Source organism: Lampris incognitus, chromosome 14, assembly GCF_029633865.1.
Source record: "Lampris incognitus isolate fLamInc1 chromosome 14, fLamInc1.hap2, whole genome shotgun sequence".
In the NCBI taxonomy this organism is placed as follows: domain Eukaryota; kingdom Metazoa; phylum Chordata; class Actinopteri; order Lampriformes; family Lampridae; genus Lampris; species Lampris incognitus.
Genome location: NC_079224.1, coordinates 17,159,471 through 17,174,043, shown reverse-complemented (window position 1 = coordinate 17,174,043; position 14,573 = coordinate 17,159,471). Strand labels below are relative to the sequence as shown.

The window sequence follows — 14,573 nt, the reverse complement described above, 5'->3', positions numbered from 1 at the left end:
AGGCATCTTAATACAGTTTAGATTTACAATTTACAACCTTAATACAATTTAACCATCTTATTACAATTTAGACTTCACTGGAGCTTCTCAAATGCCAAATGGCAACCACTCGAGGAACAAGTTTAGTTGTTCTGCGGCCGAGTCAAACAGATAAGTGTGTTTGGTAATGCAATTGATTGTTTTATCTTTCCTCGTGGGATGCATGTTCTGCTCATTCAAGTGATTTATTGATGCAGCCGACTGCAGTTCAACTGGCTGTTTTTCATACTAGCAGTACCCACTCAAATTGCTGTAATTTGCCCCCCCCCCCCCATAAATACAGACAACAAAGCATCACTGAGTTGAAATATATTTTGCCATATTGTACAAAGTCCATTTTGTTGAATGGCTTTTGAAAGAAGAAAGTTGTGCTTGAACAGCGAGAAATAAGGTACAGGGCAGCAAGGTGGCCCAGTGGTTAGCACTGTTGCCTCACAGCAAGAAGGTCCTGGGGTCAAACCCCAGGCCGTCCCAGGTCCTTTCTTTGTGGAGTTTGCATGTTCTCCCCGTGTCTGCGTGGGTTTCCTCCGGGCGTTCCGGTTTCCTCCCACCATCAAAAAGACATGCATGTTAGGGTTAATACTCCTGTCTGTGCCCCTGAGCAAAGCAGTGGAAAGAAGAACTGGAGTTGGTCCCTGGGTGCTGCAGCTGCCCACTGCTTCTATGCAATAGCATGGCTTAAATGCAGAGAATGAATTTCACTGTATGTATGTACAGCAACAAGAAAGTATCTTCTTCCTCTACTTCCTTCAAAATATCAATGAGCGGAGAAATAACACTCGCTCTCTTAAAAGATTACAACTCTTATTTTTCTATAAACATGATGTTTTGGCCTTAATGGCTTTCATTAGCTGTAAAACAGGACTCGGACACAGGATCTATATGAGCAGGTAATACAGGTGATACAGCATTGACTCTATAGCATTAATTGCAATGCAACTGGTCAAGTCAAGTCAATATTATTTGTATAGCCCAATGTCACAAATTACAAATTTGCCTGACTGGTCTGACCCCTTTGCTGTGATTCACTGAGGATATTGATGGAGACAAAAACCCCCATTTCCCAATTTTCTGTTTTCAATTTGAAATGAAGTAAGATAAGTAAACAAACTTAATATTTCATGTCGTAAATAGATAAACAATTTTTCGACAGACACCTATAAACACTTTTTGAATGTGGAAAATGCTCCCAAAGGCATTTAGTTGGATTTCCGTATTTGGTCTTGCATTTCCTCGGTCCAAACATTGCCCAGTTTAAGACGGGATTTACAATACCAACTTTTAATGGGAAAGTGTGAATCCTAGAAACAGCCTGGGTCTAACAGTCACTTTAATTAGTTTGTTTCGATCTAATTTAGTATATATTCGTGAAGTATAAAGTGAGGAAATGTATTGTGCGCGTGTGTGTGTGTGTGTGTGTGTGTGTGTGTGTGTGTGTGGAGTCAGTCATGGAAAGCGGTTTGATAAGATATGTAAATACACTCAAGCACTAAGAGGCTTTGCATACCTTCAATATGAGAGAATATTTCTTTCACAAAATTTTTGGTAACACTTTAAAATAAGTAAACACCATAAAGCATTTACAACGTAGCAATTAACAGTTAATTCATCCTGTATAAAACATCAACAATATGTTATTAAATCATTACAAAGCTATTAATAAACACAATGTTAAGCATCGATAAACACTTACAAAATAGCATGCTCGTGCCGCACTGAAAAAAGCTTTGGTCCATGCCCACCAACGTGGGCCCCTTATGGTCGCAGCTTGTGTATAAATTGAATTGAGACCACACAATCCGCTCCTAAATAAACAGCTTTTTTTTCAGCTATTTGTAAGAGTGTTTATTAATAGCTTTGTAATTAATGATTTAATATTGTATTGTTGACGTTTTGTGTTGTTGATAGCGGCACGGTGGCCCAGTGGTGAGCGCTGTTGCCTCACAGCAAGAAGGTCCTGGGGTCGAACCCCGGGCCGTCCTACGTCCTTTGTAGAGTTTGCATGTTCTCCCCGTGTCTCTGTGGGTTTCCTCCGGGTGCTCTGGTTTCCTCCCACCAATGGCGGACTGGCCATCTGGAGCACCGGGAGTTTTCCCGGTGGGCCGCTTGACAGTTGGGGTTGATGCAACGCAAAATATAAATAACCCCAGCCCCCACTTAAATAAAAGTAACCAAGAGTTGTGTGTCTGACTGGCCCAGGCAAGTGGGCTACCGGCCCACTGCGGTTGGGTATTAAATATGTCAGCCTTTCTCTCCCAACTTTTGGGCCGGTCCATTCTAACATTTCCTGGACCCCGCCTCAAGTGGCGACACTTGGATAAACAGTAGAGTGGAGAAGATGGACAAAAAAACAAAAAACAAAACAAAACATAAAGGTGGTTAAAATGATTTATTTTACTGGTCAGATGGTTCCAGGGATTCTTGCCACTATCCTGCCAGTGCCATTGTGCCAAAACGTGCTCCTTCTAGCCAGCCTCCTCCTATGAGCAACACATTCCCCTGGTTCCAGTCTACATCTATTTTACTAAAGTATTGTTATGAATATTGTTCAGCGATCTTGTTTACATAAGGTGTGGCATGGTTTGTGTGGGTGATGGTGTATCGCTGGGGGGGGGGGCAGTCTGAGTCAAAGAGTCCAGGGCCATTTTTCATTTCCAGTCTGCCCCTGCCTCTCACCATCAAAAAGACATGCATGTTGGGGTTAATACTCTTGCCTGTACCCCTGAGCAAGGCAATGGAAAGAAGAACTGGAGTTGGTCCCCGGGTGCTGCAGCTGCTCACTGCTCCTGTACAATAGGATGGGTTCAATGCAGAAAACACATTCATTGTAATTGAACAATGACAAAAATAAAGTGGGTTTCTTCTTTTATAAAGGATTAATTATTAACTAATAAGTTGTTCTGCTTGGATAGGCTCCAGCATCCCCGGCAGGATAAGCGGTTCGGATAATGGATGGATGGATGCTTTATAGTATAAGGCGTTACCACATTTTTAGTCCTTGTAAGTGTGACAGGGTTTTGCCCATTGGCACTTCTGCCCTTGCCGAGTCAAACCATGCCGCATTGATTTGCATATCCATTACTGGTTTAAACACCTCGAGCTGTGCCGAGTCGTGCCCGAGATGGACCATCTCTGGAGTCATGCCAAAGCGCGCCAGACCCACCTCCAAGTAGATTGCGGTGATGTCAGATGAGCTTCACCTCCTCTAGGTCCATTTCCTCATACCATCTCCATTTTTCAAACAATGGAAATCCATGATGATAAGTAGTTGGCTACCAACAACCGTTGCACAGTGCAATAGTAAACAGCGCTAAAGAGGGCGCTGCTTTTAAACACCATCAACTAAAGACAAACATGTCATCGGTCAAAGACGCAACTGGGGCGTCCGGGAGGTGTGGCAGTCTATTCCATTGCCTACTAACACGGAGATCGACGGTTCGAATCCCCGTGTTACCCCTGGCTTGGTCGGGTGTCCCTATTGGCCGTGTCTGTGGGTGGGAAGCCGGATGTGGGTATGTGTCCTGGTCGCTGCACTAGCGCCTCCTCTGGTCGGTCGGGGCACCTGTTCAGCGGGGAGGGGGAACTGGGGGGAATAGCGTGATCCTCCCACACACTACGTCCCCCTGGCGAAACTCCTCACTGTCAGGTGAAAAGAAGCAGCTGGCGACTCCACATGTATCGGAGGAGGCATGTGGTAGTCTACAGAAAATAGGGTAACTGGCCACGTACAATAGGGGAGAAAAGGGGGGGGCACACCTTGAAGCGTGCAGCCGTGTTGTAATGAAAATGCAGATTGCAGTTGTGCTGGGCTGACATGCCGAGTCAAACCGAGTCAACTATTAGAGATGAGGAGTAGTGCTAAACTTCAAAATGAGGTCATTAGAAATTACTAGCAAGCATGATTTAGCAGAGTAACACCAATTGGATGAAGGCAAAGTGACCATCCCAGTTATCACCCACGTACTTAGTTCCTCCGTAATACCAAACAACAACTGGCTCTGTCACACCATTACATATGGAGCCAAACACAACATTAAATGCTGATGATAGATTTGAATGAATGAATAAACTACTCGGTTATTCCTTTTGTTTTCCAGGGGTGTTATATGATATAGTTATAAGGCATAAACTGTGATTGAAATAATTTTTCCAGTTGCTGTTTCGTCAACCAGTTTTCCCTCATTTCTTGATTTTCACAGGAAGTGCATACAGAGAGTGCATGGATAATGGGACGTGGGCGTTGAAGAGCAATTACTCCAGTTGTGAACCCATTCTGGAGGAGAAGGTTAGTATAGCAGTGCAGAAGGAATCCTGCTAGTTGCCTTCATTCTCAAAGTTTTCTGGTAACAGCAGGCGACAAACGCTCATCACAAGTTTTCATCGCAAACAGCAACGCAAATGGAAAAGACATTGGGTTAGAGCAAATGAAAGGGATGTTTTGATTTCATGATACTAATTGAGCTGTATTTTCTATTTATGTGTAGTGTGCCGTTAAACATTATAATGCTTAGATTTCATTCTGAGTGGTGTCACAACTACAAAAAAATATGTTCTGCTTAAAAAGCGTAGTCTGTGTTCCTACAAGGAAAGCCCAAGGCAGAATTTTAAGACTACCATGTAGGCTTGATTACCTCAAAGCCTGATGATGTGTATTTATATCGCATGTTCTAGTTCCAATTTCTAAGCCAAGATGTCTAAAGTCAGTCAACAACAGTTGCTCTTTGTTGTGGCATTTTAATTAAGACCTCATGCAGATAGATAGATAGATAGATAGATAGATAGATAGATAGATAGATAGATAGATAGATAGATAGATAGATAGATAGATAGATAGATAGATAGATAGACAGACAGCTAGACAGACAGATAGACAGACAGACAGATAGATAGACAGATAGATAGCCTTTGCGTTGCAACTGAATCAGTCTTTATTCTGTAAAAATGACCTTGTTCTTTGCATGTGTTCATTTCATATCTACTCTTTTTGTTTATTCCAATAGTAATGTCAAAGAAGTGACTTAAACACTGTTTCTACAGAGAAAATATCCAATGCATTACAAGATAGCACTGATCATCAACTACCTAGGCCACTGTATTTCTGTGGGAGCTCTAGTAGTGGCCTTCATTCTCTTCTTATGCTTAAGGCAAGTACAGAAATAGCACCCTTCTAAATGTATCTTATATGCATGTGACCTCTTACAAAACAATCAGGGAAATTCATGTAATCTCCTCGGACTTCAGTTCTTATCATTAACTCGTTTATGTCAAATGAATAGATCCCTTCAGAGCGGCACAGTGGAAGAACTCAAGACTAAGGCAAATATACACTGATGAGCCAAAACATTATGACCACATGCCTAATATGCTCTTGGTCTTCCGTGTGCCGCCAAAACAGTGTCAACCCGCCGAGGCATATACTCTACAAGATCCCTGACGTTGTCTTGTGGTATCAAAGGGGTGTAGCTGGTTTGCAATGATGTTTAGGTTGGTGGCATGTGTCAAATTGACGTCCACATGAATGGCCGGACCCAGAGTTTCCTAGCAGAACATTGCCCCGAGGATCACACTCCCTCCACTGGCTTGTCATCTTCCCACAGTGCATCCTAATGCCATCACTTCCCCAGGTAAACGGTACACATGTACATGGCCATCCATGTGATCTAAAAGAAAACGGGACTCATCGGGCCAGACGAACTTCTTCCACAGCTCCAAGATCCAGTTCCAATGCTTGCGTGCCAATTGTAGGCAATTTCAACGGTGGACAGGGGTCATCATGGGCACCCTGACCAGTCTGTGGCCATATGCAGCAGGGTGCGATGCACTATGTGTTGTGACATGTCCCTTTCGTAACCACCATTAAAATTTTCTGTGACTTGTGCATCAGTAGACCTTCTGTCAGTTCGGACCAGACGGGATCACCTTCGTTGCCCTCATGCATTGATGAGCCTTGGGTGCCCAACACCCTGTCGCCGGTTTGCGGTTTATTCTCGGACCACTGTCAGTAGGTACTCGCCAATGCTGACCATTTCAGAGATGCTCTGACCCAGCCGTCCGGCCATAACAATTTGGCCCTCGTCAAAGTCGCTTAGGTCTTTACTCCTGCCCACCTCTCCTGCATCCAACCCGTTGACTACGAGAACTGATTGTTCACTTACCATCTAATGTACCCAAACCTCGCCATGTGCCCATGTTTGGAGATGATCAACATTATTCGGTTCACCTGTGAGTGGTCATAATGTTTTGGCTCATCAGTGTATATTTCAAAATGTTTTTTATTTTCAAACCAACATTGCTGTTTTGTTTTTTTCCCCCTCTGAACTCGAACATTGTTTTCATGCGTGCCATGGCTGAATGATGCAGATACAAAACAGCTTACGGCTCCATGAATATAGAAATTAGATTTAATGGTGTTTTCATGTTTCTGGCTTACCCTCAAGTGAGCAGCATTGTATATAATTCTGTGATATTGCTTCCACTTCTACTTTAGGAGCATACGATGCCTTCGAAATATCATCCACTGGAACTTGATCACCACTTTCATATTAAGGAATGCTATGTGGTTTCTGCTTCAACTGATCGACCACAATATCCATGAGAGCAATGAGGTAAAATTTTGTTGTGCGTTACAAAGCTGCATGAAAGTTAAAATTGTCACCGTCATGTAATATGATATACACCGCGCATGGTGGTGACAATGAAAGTCTGATTTTAGCAAAATCATCACACTTATTCCATGCCAAGAAAATAGTTTGGTTGTTTTGTGTAATATTGACTGACATTGGGTTACCCTTCTTCTTTTGCAGCCTTGGTGTCGACTAATTACAACGATATACAACTATTTTGTGGTGACTAACTTTTTCTGGATGTTTGTTGAAGGATGCTACCTCCACACAGCCATTGTAATGACATATTCAACAGACAAGCTTAGGAAATGGGTCTTCCTTTTTATAGGATGGTGTAAGTACACACACGCTTACATTGCACTTAAAAAACATTGATTTGTTTTGCAAAGCTGTATACTGTAATTGGGTTCCTTGAAAATGTGTCTTAACTTATTGGTTTACAAATATGTAAATATGAGTATGATTTTTATTACTGGCCAAATGTGCAGAACCATGTGGTGCTTAGGTGGTGTAGCGAACAGATACAGCAACATCCCAATACTGAGGTCTATGGTTCAAACCTCTGCTTAAGCTTGGATCAGCAGGGCCTTGTAGATATAATTGGCAGTGGTATGACGTGCAAAGCTGTTGGAGGTAGCTTGTCCCACCATTGCAATTATCTGACAGATGTGGTGCAGATAGTAATGGTATGGGACTCTGCATGCGTTAACTTTCCCCTAGAGAACCTGCAGGTGAAAACAAGAAATTAACTGGCCCTGCATGTAACCCCTCTCGGAAAATGGCCTTGAGTGGCCTGTGCCATTTAAGCTGGGAGCTATCACGTATCATGCAATATTGGTCCCAGGTTAAGGTAAAAAGAGATGTACCTTCAGATTGCTGCGCAAATGCAGACAGTGTCAGTTGAGGTGGTTGAGGTGGCCACTTGGTAAGAACACTCTCTGGGTGCCTCTATTTGGAGGTATATGGGGCATGGCTGCTTAGAGGAAGATCTTCAGGACAAGCTAAGGGGGACTACATCTCCTTGCTGACTCGAGAGCACCTTGGGATCACCCAGGAGGAGCCAGAGGTAGTTGTTGGGAAAGGGGAAAGCCTGAGGTAGCTGGGCTGCCACCATAACCCTAAGCTGAATAATTGGCACAAAAATAGATGGATGGATGGGATTCTGCATGGAGGGAGATGCAGTAAGAGAATAAGTGTGCGTTTGAGCAACTTATCTGAAAATAGATGTAGAGAGTAGAATGAAATAGATCTTAGCATTGTTAGGCAAGGACCTATATTTTGGTGGAATAATGTTATGGTATGATTTTGCATCGAAATAGTGCCAGTGGTGGGGAAAAAAAAAACACTTGCATTGACTTATGCACTAGAGGTAGGGCAAGAGGTACACGTAGAAATGACAAGATGAATGAATTGGACAGCCATAATAGTAGGAACATGGTCAGTTCCATCAGTTTTGCTGCCAGAGCTGAAGTAGATTTATGGTTTATATTATATATCGGTTTTCCCCTAACCAAGATGAATGTGGATATTTTGGAGGACAGATTCATATTGTAGCGAATTCGGGGGGCAACCACAGGAACTGCCGTGGCCGAGACGCGAACCCGTATCGCCCACACCGCAGGAGACATCGCTAACCGCTCGACTAAAGGGTCAGACCCATCAGCCAGCGGCCAACGTGTCTACTTATCCATGCATGTTACAATATTATAGATCAAGAGCACATATGCAATCAATGTCAAAAGGTTGTGAATTCTGAAAGTGTAAGAATTTGAAATATTTTGTGTTTAAATAGCCACTACAGTAAATAAGTGAGGCAATAGGTCTTTCAGCTTTATGTGAATGTGAACCAAAGTGGTGGAGGGTGAAAGGACTGCTCTATGACAGTGGCTGTTTCCATCCGTGCACTTTAATGCACACCTGTGAAGTTAGCAAGATGAAGTGGAAGCCTCAAATAATTATCAAAGTTACCCCAGTTAGATTATCTTGTACAATAACTGGACACAATTATTGGGACGTTGTGTCCAAATGAACTGAGTCAACTTTCTGGGATTTCCTTCCCTGGATTATTGAACATGCATAAAGACATCTTGTAAAATAGTTTTTACATTAAGTTGGGGTGGTAAAGGGTCCATTGTCAGAGAAGTATTTGTACAACAAGTAGTGATGGAGATGGATTTGTCAAATTGATAATGAAGTAGTGTCTCACAAGCGGCCTTGCACATCCTGAAATGCTGCTGTTAAAGGTGTCTGCTGAGTGGCAACTCACCTCGACTTTACTGAAGCCTCCCAGACTCCCTAATGGTTATATGCCTAGTAAGTAAATCTGAATACAGATTTGTGCATTTCTTTGTTTCTGCCTTCAGATAATATGACATATCACTATCATATAGCTGACCTGAAAGACGACGTGTTACTCAGCTGAAAGATTCTTCCCATTTGTCTGGAGGCCTCTTTTTTTTCTTCTGACATACTGTAGCTACCAGAGAGCAGTTTTATTTGCATTGACCTTGCTCATACAAATGCAATGTACTTTTTTTTTTCGGTTATTCAAAATCTTCACTTAGAATTCACTCGAGAGTTAGACAACTAGAGTCAACTATCTCCACTTCCCTTTAACTAACAACGTGTAAGTGCTCCATATCATATGCTTGAATTAAAGCACTTCAGCAAAATGTGCTTTTCAGGCTAGAATCAAAATAAACTTGGGATTTGGTGAGAGAAAAGGGCAGCAGCGAAGTGTGTTAAATGACTTGGGATAGAACATGCTGGATGTGGAGCGGATGTCCCGTCGTTGCCACATCAATTATCCATGATTACCTTAAGTCGAAGTATTAGAGCGGCGGTACTCTTTTCATGTACCGTGAAGAAACGTGTTTACGCAGGGTTTTTTTTTTCTTCAGTAACAACCACATACTACACCAGCTGATTTCACCCATTAATCGTCCCCTGTCAGGTTGATGGCGTCAGTGAAGTCAGCTGGTGTAGTGTTGGTCTGGAAGGAAATCCAGTCATACACTGGCTCTCCATGGCACATGGCTCTGTATAGTCTCGCGATACCAGACAGAGATCTCTGCCTATCAATGTCTTTGGACCTCTAAATGCAAGATAGTTGCTATAACAATGAATTCATTGATAAATTCAATGTGAAGTGTATAAAAAAAAACAATACTCAGTGGTTATCAAGGCAATTCCACAAGTAATGGTGAATATGATAAAAGGCATGTTGCCTTATAATGTGTTAGTACCACAGGTGCCTTCACTTTATATAGACAATCTCGATTTTAAGAAGAAAAAAATACACAAACAAAATTGTAAGAGGTGCCCTTACCTCCGAACTCTCCCCTTTACCATTGAAAAGGAAAAAAATCTATTAAAAGATTATCCTAAAGAGATTATAGTCAGAATTAGAACCAGATACCTCACTCTCCATATTTCACCGGAAGCGAAAGAAACTCATTTTAAATAAGTGATCTTTATCCTTGTAATGAGTTTCTGAGACACAGATTTAACATAGATACAAACAATTGTATGTTTTGTTATTCTGATATCGAAACTTTAGAACATTTGTTCTTTACTTGTAAAGTACCTAGAGCCTTTTGGGAATTATTTCAAAATTGGATATCTGAGAAGGACTTTCATTTGCCCAATTTAGAATTTAATGATATTAAAATTGGAGGATAAAAGTATGGAAATGTTGTGCAATAGCCTGATTATTATGGCTAAACAATTTATCCTTAGAGTTAGATTTACAAATGCCAGGCCACTATTCTGTCTTCATGAATGAGTTAATACATTTTAAGAAAGCACTGAAATGTATAAAAACCAAACAAATTTTGAATATATACAAAAACATATGTAGCTATATTGATTTCTGATTAGACCTGATTTTCCCTTTATTTTTGTGAAATACTAACAAAATTATAATAGCTCAGTCTGAGTTGTACCATTTGCTAACTTGTTATTGTTATGGCCAGATGTTATTTGTATAATAAAGGTATTTTAAAAAAGAAGAAGAAGAAGAAGAAGAAGAAGAAGAGCGCCTGGGTAGCTTAGCTGACCATTGCCTATTCCGTTGCCTACCAACACGGGGGTCGGCGGTTCGAATCCCCGTTTTGCCTCCGTCTTGGTCAGGTGTCTGTCTCTACAGACAAGTGTGCGTGTGGGAAGCCGGAAGTGAAGAGTAGGGTAATTGGCCAAGTACAATAGGGGGGGGGGTAAAAAATACAGCGAATCTCTTTGTAATACGGAGAGCTTTTTAAAACATTGAAAATGGATGCCCCGAGTAACGTTGAATTATTTGATTGTGTTTGTTTTCAACTGATGAATACGATTAGCCGCAAATGCTACAAACATCAACAAAACTGAGGCTGAGCTACGTGTTGCTGGTACGACAGCGTTTACAAGTACACGACTTCTGTACGTCACCGCCCCAGTAAGGGCCGCCCCAAGGATTTTGGATCGCTTCTGCAATGCATTTTTTTTTTTTACTCTCTATTTTCCCCGCCCAGTTTTAGCAGTTAAAGCTGGGAGATTGTCCTCACTGACTTGTGAGGCAAGGCTTTGTACTGCTTGCTGTACGTGCAACTGTGGAAGACCAACATGAAGGTCAGGAGCTTATGCTCGGAGTGCTCAAAACGCTTACGCACATGGCTGTCATATACTGAAGCCACTGCTGAGCCACTCGAACGACCCCTTCATACACTGTGAGTTTTCCAGTATGTGCTTGCAGGGGATAAACAAATGGATTCACTGCACAGCATATGTAGGTCAGGCTAAAGTGACTCATCAAACGCCTTTGACTGATGTTAGATGAATACACAACATTAACATACAGGGCAACTGTCACATTAGTACTAAAAGCAAGAATAACTGATGCTCATTCACTCTCTTCCGTGAATTCAGTATAGAGCCATAGTGATTGAATGTGATTTGAATGTGACAAGTCCTTTGTTAAACATTTTACACTGACTCCTCTTAAACTTAACTTGCCTCCATGAGATGAATTTACCACTCTAGCTGCAGTTAAAGTAAGCAACTTTTTTTCTTCTCTTGTTGATATAGATTATAAAATTTTGTTTAGTTCCAGCATGCCAATGTCACCATCCTCCAGTTTTTGGGTTAGTAAATTCATGAATTTGTCTTTTTCCATTGCTCCTACATACCTTCTGTGTGTCTGTCTATATAATGGCTCGGAGAGGGATACAGTATGTGTTACTCCTCCGTGTACCCTATTCTTAGCATGCTACAAAACATTGATCTCTTCATTTAGACCCATTTAGCTCGAAAAGTGAACAAGGGAATCACTGTCCCTCCTTACTTTAGTTCTTGTAGATTGCTAATTGGAATCCATTAAGACAAGAAAGAAGTAGAACAGTTTAAATCTGTCTAACACGGAGGACCTACATCCAGATCAATGAAGGCTGGTGTTTGAGTGGCTCAGTGATACGGGATTAAACCAGTTCAGTCTCTACTGAAGGGACTTTTTCACAGTAACTGGAACCAAATATATAATGTGCTTTATTACTCTGATTGTCAGTTTTCAACAAAATGGTGTTTTCCACAACTGTACCATTACAAAGTTTAGCTGATCTATGCCTGTTTTCCTTGTTTTGCTTTTAAGTGAGTAGTGTTATTCAGTTTACCTCTGTAGGTTAAAAGAAGTGATGAGGCGGTTGTCTGCCTTATTTGTTGTTGAATTTCCTCCTGTGGTATAGAAGTGCAAGTGGGTTTTAGACTGGCCACAAATTAAATTGTAGTTTTAGGTTTGACATTGACAAATACTGGGCCGGTAGTATAAGTAAATGTGGCTAAAGCGTGAGTACATTTTTCAGGCAAGGAAAGGCAAGGCAAATTTATTTGTACAGCACGTTTCAGCAACAAAGCTTGAAAAATTCAAAATGCTCTAAAGGCATTAAGACAAAATGTAAAAGCAGAGTAAGGCAATAAAAAATACTTTTAAAAACAAGAAGAGAGTAAAAGTTACAGTGCAGTGTAAGATGATAATCAAAAGTTTCAAATATGATTTAATAAAAGGCAGCAGCAAACAGGAAAGTCTTCAGTGGTCGTGTTGACTGAAGATAAATGCATGGACAAGTTTTCTCAAATCCTGCTGAGATATAGATCCTTTAATTCTTGATATATTCTTCGGGTGATAGAAGACTGATTTTGTAATTATCTTAATGTGGTTATTGAAATTCAGGTCTGAGTCCATGACTACACCAAGATTCCTGGCTTGATTTGTGGTTTTTAACATTTCTGATTGTAGCGGAGTGCTGACTTTTAATTGTTCTTCCTTGGCTCCAAAGACAATTACTTCAGTTTTATCTTTGTTTAATTGAAGAAAATTCTGAGACATCCAATCGTTGATTTGTTCATTGCACTTACTTACTACTTGGGGGGGGGGGGGGTACGGTGGCCCAGTAGTTAGCGCTGTTGCCTCACAGCAAGAAGGTCCTGGGTTCAAACCCCAGGCCATCCCAGGTTCTTTCTGTGTGGAGTTTGCATGTTCTCCCCATGTCTGCGTGGGTTTCCACCAGGTGCTGTGGTTTCCTCCCAGCATCAAAAAGGCATGCATGTTAGGGTTCATACTCCTATCTGTGCCCCTTACCAAGGCAATGGAAAGAACAACTGGAGTTGGTCCCCAGGCGCTGCAGCTGCCCACTGCTCCTATAAAATAGGCTGGCTTAAATTCAAAGAACAAATTTCAATGTAACCTGTACAATGACAAAATAAAGTGGCTTTATTTTATAGGATTATAGTCCCTTGGTGATATGGTTATGCATATTGATACAATAATGCTAGGATGAAGCCATCAGAGATCATAAAAGCAAGACTAGTCAGGACGCTTGAGTTGGCCAGATAGATGCGTCGGCATTTATTGTCTCTTGTCCCTTACCCGTGAGGGGTAATGAGATGTACAATAGGCTCTCAAGGAACTGCTGGCTGGCTCGTTATTGTAATGGGCAGGGATTCAGTTTTGTTGATAACTGGCGTTCTCTCTGGGGCTGCCCTTAGCTGCTGAAAGTGGATGTCATTCAGCCTAATGGGGAGGGCATCACTCAGCAATATAGATAGCTGTTTATGTTTAGTTTGACACTAGGGACTTCAGCAGGTCATAGGTGATTAGAAAGCCTGCTCGGTTTAAACCTAGTGTGGATATGGAGTCAACTAATTTAGTTAATATGTCTAGTCAGGGAATGTCTAATAGTATGACAGCTTGGTCTATAACATTGACACTGTCTCCCTCCCCTGCTGTATTACTCCCAAGCTCTCCTCTTCTAAACATGTGAATCACAATAATCTAATAATCATTCCTACCACTGGTGGTGAAATGTACAATGAAGAACCCAATAATCTACAGAACCAAACATCTAATGCTCCAAAAGTGTGATCGCACATCATTCAAAGTATAGATCCTCAAAATTGTCAACTAATAATACAGTGTGTCTAATTCCAATTAATAGTTCATCTATTGGTAGCTCTAAAGTTCTGCCTACTACTGATCACTTCAACAAGATGCCTAAATTTGGTTTAATAAACATCAGATCACTGTCTACCAAAGCCTTACTAATAAATGATCTAATTCTTGAACATAGTTTTGATGTGATTGGATTATGTGAAACATGGCTGAAACCAAATGTTTTCCTTCCCTTAAATGAAGCTTCCCCACCTGATTATAGTTATGCCCATGTAGCTCGGGCAAATTAACAAGGTATATGGACTGCATTTTTTAAAGCGCTTTTCTAGTCTACAGACCACTCAAAGTGCTTTTTTACAATGTATGCCTCACATTCACCTATTCACGCACACATTCATACACTGATGAAGCCATTGAAAGCCGCTGGGGGTGTCACCTTAATATTTAATTCTATTTCTAATTTAACTTCTAAATTTAAATCTAAATTCCAATCT

General features: G+C 41.3%; 1 protein-coding gene across 1 annotated transcript in view; it reads left to right on the top strand.

Annotated features, from left to right (window-relative positions):
* Window positions 1-14,573, top strand: part of LOC130123773 (corticotropin-releasing factor receptor 2) — a 48,194-nt gene that overhangs the window by 23,750 nt on the left and 9,871 nt on the right. Inside the window, exons 3-6 of the mRNA XM_056293066.1 lie at window positions 4,239-4,324; window positions 5,077-5,183; window positions 6,527-6,644; window positions 6,843-6,996. Coding sequence (XP_056149041.1) covers window positions 4,239-4,324; window positions 5,077-5,183; window positions 6,527-6,644; window positions 6,843-6,996 — 465 coding nt within the window. The remainder of the gene's footprint in view (window positions 1-4,238; window positions 4,325-5,076; window positions 5,184-6,526; window positions 6,645-6,842; window positions 6,997-14,573) is intronic.